Source organism: Gracilinanus agilis, chromosome 3 (genome assembly GCF_016433145.1).
Source record: "Gracilinanus agilis isolate LMUSP501 chromosome 3, AgileGrace, whole genome shotgun sequence".
In the NCBI taxonomy this organism is placed as follows: Eukaryota; Metazoa; Chordata; class Mammalia; order Didelphimorphia; family Didelphidae; genus Gracilinanus; species Gracilinanus agilis.
The window spans coordinates 641322136-641328779 of record NC_058132.1 but is presented as its reverse complement, the minus strand read 5'-3'; the positions used below and the strand labels follow the sequence as shown (position 1 = coordinate 641328779).

Below are 6644 nucleotides of genomic sequence, written 5' to 3'. Positions count from 1 at the left end.
GGCCCCGGCCCCCTCCCGCCAGACTCACTGCCGTAGGCGCTCAGCAGCTCCTCCGAGGTGGGCGGCCGGGCCGGGTCCTCGTCCTCGCGGGGCCGGATCAGCCGGATCCCGTACGTGGCCTCCAGGACGTGGCGGGGGATGTGCTGGCACACGTGAGACCGTGAAGGAAGCGAGCGTGCCCGGAGGAGCCCCCCGCTGCTCACCGGCCGGGGTGACCCCTGACCCCCGTACTACAGGTGACCCCTGAGACCCCTGCACCTCGGGTGACCCCTGACCCCCCTGCACCACGGGTGACCCCTGAGCCCCCCCTGCACCTCAGGTGACCCCTGACCCCTCCTGCACCTCGGGTGACCCCTGACCCCCTGCACCACGGGTGACCCCTGACCCCCTGTACCACGGGTGACCCCTCAGGCCCCCCCATGGGGGCCCCCCAGGAAGGATATGAGGGAGACGGGCGGGACGTGGTCCCTCATCTGGTCGATGGGGAGGATCCCGGAGCAGACCATGTCGGCCTTGGTGGAGACGAAGGAGGGCATCACCAGGCCGGGGCAGTCGCACAGGCACAGGTCGGGCTCCACGTAGAGGGTCTGCGAGGGAAGGCCGAGGCTCGCCTGGCTCTGCCCGGGAGGGGGCAGGCAGGGCGCCCTGCAGATGTGGGACCCCCTCCCCCCCCCCGTACCTGGAAGTGCTTGGTGTGGCCGGGGGTGGCCGACACGGACACCTTCTTGTTCCCAAAGATGGTGTTGATCGTCGAGCTCTTTCCCACGTTGGGGTAACCCACCTGGGGGAGCAGGGAGCCAAGATGGGTGACGCCCCCTGCCCGCCTCGGGGTGCCCCAGGGACTCCCACTCCCTGGGTGGGCCGATTCCCAAGAACCCACGAGGCAGACACGCCGCCCCCTCCCCAGTTCTCCCCCCACCCCGGCCCTAAGAATCCCTCGACAAAAGAGGACAACCGAGGCACAGAGGTCTGGGAACCTGCCCAGGGTCACACAGCAGTGTCACAGGAGAGATTCCAGCCTGGGTCTCTGCATCATTCCTGCCTGTGGCCCCCTCCAGGGGGTCCCCAATTCCCCCCCAGAGCTGGGGAAGGGCTCGGCCTCCCCCTGAGGTGCCATTTCAAGGGGACGTGCTGGTCACCACCTCCAGGCCCGGACAAGACCCTCCTCTCCCTGGGCTGCTCCCTCGGCCCCAGGGTCAAGGGGGGGAGTGGGAGGAAGGCCCAGCCGGTCCGAGGGGCGCTTTCCCTCCAATTCCCTGGAGCAGAGCCCCCCCTGCTCTCCTCAGACCCCGGGGGGGGCTCTAGGAGACGGGCTGCTCCCCGAAGCCGGCGGCCACTCACCAGCCCCACAGTGAGCTGCCCCTCCTTGACCTTCTTCCCAGAATGCATCTCTCTGAAGAGGTCCAGCAGCTCCTGCCTTCCCACCAAGTGGCTGTCATTGCGCACCGGGTGGCCCCCAGCCCCGTCTCCCAGGGGGTCCGGGTTCGAGCACTCCTCCTCACGTCCACTACCACCATCGTCCTCAGAGCACGTCTGCCAGGCGTCCTCCTCCTCCAGGCAGTCCTCGTACTCGCTGTCCCCCTCCTCACTCAGCCAGTTGTAGTCATCCTCGTCCGGGTCCTGACCCTCTGGCCGCTGACCAGCCCCGCGGCCCCTGCTCTGGCCATCTCCCTCCTCCTCCTCCTCCTCTTCCTCCTCCTCGCTCTCAGAACCTCCGTCCTGGCCAGAGGAGAAAAGGGTCAGTGAGCAGAAGCCGTCCTGGGCACGGACAGAACCGAGCACCAGACCCGATGGGCTGGGCGGGTCAGGGAGGGCGAGAAGGTGGGCAGTCAGGGGGCCCTGGAGCCTGTCCCGGCCCCCCCACAGGGACGGGAGGTTCAGGCCGGGGAAGGCCGAGGGGGCAGGGACGGAGGCCGGCCGGCGGCTCTGGTCCTTGGCACCACCTTCCCTGACCAGCCTCCTCGAGGCCACTTCCTGACGTCCTGCACCCCCTCGGGGCCCCCCGAAAGCTACCTCCGCCGTGCCGTGGAGCCGCTCGCCCTCGGCCAGGGCCGACCAGAAGATCACTTTCACGGCTTCCCGCTCGAAGAAGGCGGCCCAGGCGGCCCTCTGGCCGGCCGTCAGCAGGTCGGCCTTGTTGATCAGAATCACGTTTTCCTTGTCTTGGTCGATCTCTTTCACGTAACGCTCCTGGGAGGGGTTTGGGGGGTGCTGAGCCTCCCCTGCTCCTCCCCCCAGAGCTTTGGGGGAGACTCGAACCCCCTCGGCTCGCCTCCGCTTCGACGCCCCGGGCTCCTCCCACAGACCCTGGGAGCCCCCTTCTCGGCAGGGGCCAGACGGAACAAACAGCCCCAGATGTCGGGTCAAATGAGGATGTGCTGGGGCGGCTCGGTAGGTAGAGGTCTGGGAGGGCACGAGGTGACCCTGGACAAGTCCCTCGTCCTCACTGCCCAGCCCTCTGCCTAAGACCTGATACTCAGCGTGGAGCCTCAGACAGAAGTTCGGGGTTTAGAAATCCAAGCGCTACCAACCCCCCAAAGAGGCCCTCGAGAGCCCAGGAGAGCCTCACCAGGTCCTCGCAGCGGAAGAGCAGGGGGTTGCGGGCGTCCACTATCTGAACGACGACGTCACTGCAAGACAAGTGGTGACCCCTGGATTGGCCCTCGGAGTGCCCCCGGGCCGGTCTGCGGATGGGGGAGTGACCCACCGGCCATCGCCCAGGAGGCAGCGCCGGGTGGAGCCAATCCTCGCTGGGGGGACACCACTGAGGCCAGCCCCAGCCGTGATGAAGTGTCCGGGAGGCCAAGCCCCGAAGGCTCTGGGGGCCGGAGCGAGCCAGGGTGGGCGGCACTGACCAGGGAACAGCGGCCACCGTGAAGGGGCAGGAGCCGGTCCAGCCTGATCCGGGGATGCCCTCAGGGATGGGGACCAAGCCAAGGAGGAGCCCTGGGGGATCCCGAGCAGGCTCTAGGGAGGAGGCTCAGGCTGGCCTCTGAAGGGAGCCCTCTGGAGACTGGTGCCCCCCCACACCACTGGCACCAGAGCCGAGCTCTGCCCCCTCTGTGGGGCTTTAGGGCACAAGAACCCCAAAAGGTGTCCCTGCTGAAATGGGACGAGTCCAAGCACGGTCTCGGCTGGGCCCCGAGAAAAGCGCGGCACACTGGGCCTGGAACAGGGAAGCCGAGTCCAGATCTGACCTCAGCTACTAGCTGGGTGGCCACCTGCCTCAGTTTCCTCAAATGTCAAACAGCTGGGAAGGTCCTCTGCTCTTGAGCACGGCTAGCTGTGAGGATAGAAGCTCCCCTAAAGGCCCTGGTCTTCCCCAAACACCAGACCCCTCTTTTCTCTTCACTCCAGGCTTTCTGGCCACGGCCCGAGTCCTCCATGGTCACCCTGGAGCTCAGACTCGCCAAGGGAGCTCCGTCCTTCCCAGCTGACCCTGCGCCAAGGCCTTGCTCCCTCCTCCTGTATCTCTCGGGGTTCTGGGCGCCTCCTGCTTGGGGGTCTCGGGCCTGCGGTACCAAAGAGTTCTCAGGAACATTTCTGTACAGGTCCGAGGACGAGAGAGTGGGAGAGTGCTGGGGGGATGGAGGGAAGGCCTTTCCTCTGTCTTCAGTCCTCATCCTGGGTCTCCTGCACTCTGAGGCCCGGAGTCGTGGGGGCTGGGGCAGGTCGGTGTGGCCTCCCTTGTTCTTTCTACAGATGAGGAAATTGAGGCCAGAGGAGCCCATGTGCCCAGGGTCATGCAAGCAGGACAAGGCCCAGGATCGGAACCCAGGTCCTTCCGCTTCCTTCAGGCCCAGGGCAGTCCCTGTTGCTTTACGCTGCCTCTGATCCTTCAGAGGATGTCGCTGTGTGGCCAGGCTCTGGGTTCGAGGCTCCCAGGAGCTGACTGTTTCCTCTTCCACATTTCCATCTCCCTCAGCTATCAAACGTGCAAAAACACCGAGGTGGCAGTGAAGCCCACTAGACGGCAGCCTCCAAGCCATCCATCCACACAACCAGCAGCTATGGTGCCCCCAAGCAGGGCCTGGCCGGCCCCCCCACGGGTCCAGGGCCCAACCAAGGGTCAGGACAGCTACTGGGATAAAAGCTCGCTGCTGCTACGCCACTGAAAGGATCCCGAAGCACAGACCAGCAAGACCACCGAGAGCTGCCAGGCTGGCTGTGTCACGTCCAGCCATAGCCCAGAGGCACCAGGCTCTGCCACGAAGGACCAACAAAGCCAAGGGAACAGAGATGTCCACCTGTCCATCCAGGTTTCTGGGTCCCCCTGGCGGGGCCCGGATGCTCCTTCTGTGTCACAGGAGAGCCCTGGGCTTCAGGGCTCTGGAATGAGCTGCTTTCTCCTGGGAGATGAGTCCAGGCCCCAGGGAAGGCGGGAGAAAGGACTCTGCATCCGGCTCTTAGCCACAAATTCCTGTTTAAAGCATCCTCCTCGGGGCAGGGCTCTGCCATCCCTCCAAGAGCTGAAATATGAAGGGCCAGAGAGGAGGAGGCCCTGCCAGGTGTGGGGCTTGGCCAGTACAAAGGCATGGCGGAGGGGTCGTGGCCAAAAGGGGCCCAACTGGGCAGGGCCTCTCCAGCTCTTGCTGCCGCCAACAGGGGGCACAGAGAGAGACCAGGTGTCTCCCAGGTGGTCAGTCTGATTGAATATGGTGCCTGCTGTGTGCGGCCAGGCCCAGAGGAAGAAAGAGAAGCACCCGCCCCCCCCCCAAAAGGAGGAACAGTGCCCCAGGGGGCCACTCCTGGCAGGTGACCCCCCACCAGCCTCCAGAGCTCTGGGGCTCTGCGATCCCCCCAACACCCCGAATGCCCAGCCCTGCTCCCCGCCCTCACCTCCGCTCGATGACCCTCCAGAGCTGGCGCCAGAAGTCCAGGTTCCGCTCAAAGGGGGTCAGGATCAGGTTCTGCTCCTCTTCTAGCCTGGCTTCAGAGGAAGGAGTCAGCCAGACCCCTGCTGTGCACCAGCACAACCCGGCCCCCCGTTCTGGGCCCAGGACAGTGTCAGAGGCAGGACACTGGCCAGATGCCACCCTCCCACAGATGGGGTCCCCAAAACTGTCTGAGAAGCCTCTTCCTCCCAGGCTGGGCTGGCCTGACCCACTGTGCCCCCAACTCACTCACCGCACCAGCCCCCGCCTCCACTCCAGGAACTTCTCTCTCTCCAACTGCTGCAGGGTCTCAGCACTAGTGCTCTGGTCCCATGGGGGCCTGTGGGCAATCACAGGGGGGGATGGATTCCCCCCCAGCACTCCCTGCTCCTTCCCTCTCTCCCCTCCCCCCACCTCCTGTGAACATTCCGGGGCTCCTCCCAGTCTCCTTTCCCCACCAGGTCCTCGGCACCCACAGGCCCCTCCCCTCTCCGTCCCCCCTCTTCCCCTCACCTCCTGGGCACCCGCAGAGCCCCGCGATGTTCCTCATGGCGCTCCCTCAGCCTCTGTTTCTCCTCAAGGGACAAGAGGCCAGTCCTAGCCTCAGGGGGTACGAAGTGGACGTTGAGCTTCTCTGGGGGGGGAGATAGGGGGGCTGAGGTCACTGAGGCCAGCCCCCCCCCCACGACCTCCAACCCCAAGGCCTCTGAGGCCTCCTCCCCCTCCCTGGGCCCCGACATACCCGCCACAAACTCAGTGCCAGCCAGCTGGGCAGTGGCCAGGAAGTCCTCGAGGGCCGTGGGCTCGGTCACGGAGCGGGGGGCTGCACGGGCCCAGAGCTCATCGTCCATGTCCCTCGTGTGCAGCTGTCATAGGGGAGAGTGCTGCGTCGGAGCCCGCGGACGAACACCGAGGGCCCGGGTCCCTCCCCCTGCCAGATGCCGCCCGTAAGACCCCCGGGGCCGGGAAATGGAAACAACCGGCCAGAACCCATCAGTTCTGGGTCTTGAGTCCTGAGCCTCCCCCCACCCCCGGGCGCCTCCCCCCAGGATCTCCAAGCGCTTTCCTGAGCTCACCCACGTGTCTCGCCGCCGCTGGCTCCGGTTTTGCAGGTTCCGCTCCTTGATGAGGGACCGGCCCAGGCCGCCCCCGTCCCCGCCGCTGCCCGGCGCTCGCTTCCGCCCCATGGTCACCCTGCGCCCACCGGGTCTGATCCTACCAGCCCCGCTGGCTCCGATCTTCCCGGGGTTCTTCTGGGTCTTCTGCGCAGGCGCGGACGCACTGGCAAAGGTCTGGAAGTGATCGTCAGGAAGAGTTTAAGTGGGAAAGAACTGAGGGGGGAACGAGAAGAGGCGGAGCCTCAGAGCGGGCAGCACCTTTCCTTCTACACCCGGCGCAACCCCGGCTGCCCTCCCGCAGGTCCGAAGAGAAGTGGTTCAGCCGAAGTGGTGCGCGACCGGAAGGCCCCGATGGGGAAACGTGAAGGGCAAGCAGAAAGGGGCCGACCAAAAGGTCCGGACAGGCAGGAAGAGGAGGAGTCCAAAGGAGCCGGAGGGTGAGGAGGGCGGAGCGGGAGCAGCCCGAGACCGCGGCTCCGTAGTCCCAGCCAGGTGATGGGGGCGGGGTTCCCTCTTGTCTCCTTCCTCGGAGCCGCGATGACGTCAGGGTTAGGCGAGCGGAGAATACCATTAAGAAAAGGGAATCACTTAAAGGGCAAATGCGTGCGCTCCTTGCTGACGTCATTCGTCTCACCTTAGGTGCCCCTCCTCT

At 65.8% G+C, this 6644-nt stretch overlaps 1 protein-coding gene across 1 annotated transcript in view; it reads right to left on the bottom strand.

The window, feature by feature from the left end:
• The window catches only part of LSG1 (large 60S subunit nuclear export GTPase 1), a 21399-nt gene extending 15338 nt beyond the window's left edge, over positions 1–6061 (bottom strand). Inside the window, exons 1-11 of the mRNA XM_044669500.1 lie at positions 5951–6061; positions 5617–5740; positions 5388–5508; positions 5128–5214; positions 4840–4926; positions 2570–2630; positions 2014–2190; positions 1342–1719; positions 680–781; positions 444–587; positions 29–152 (exon numbers count right to left, since the gene is read on the bottom strand). Of these exons, the coding sequence (XP_044525435.1) occupies positions 29–152; positions 444–587; positions 680–781; positions 1342–1719; positions 2014–2190; positions 2570–2630; positions 4840–4926; positions 5128–5214; positions 5388–5508; positions 5617–5740; positions 5951–6061 (1516 nt within the window). The remainder of the gene's footprint in view (positions 1–28; positions 153–443; positions 588–679; positions 782–1341; positions 1720–2013; positions 2191–2569; positions 2631–4839; positions 4927–5127; positions 5215–5387; positions 5509–5616; positions 5741–5950) is intronic.
• Positions 6062–6644: the final 583 nt, after the last annotated feature.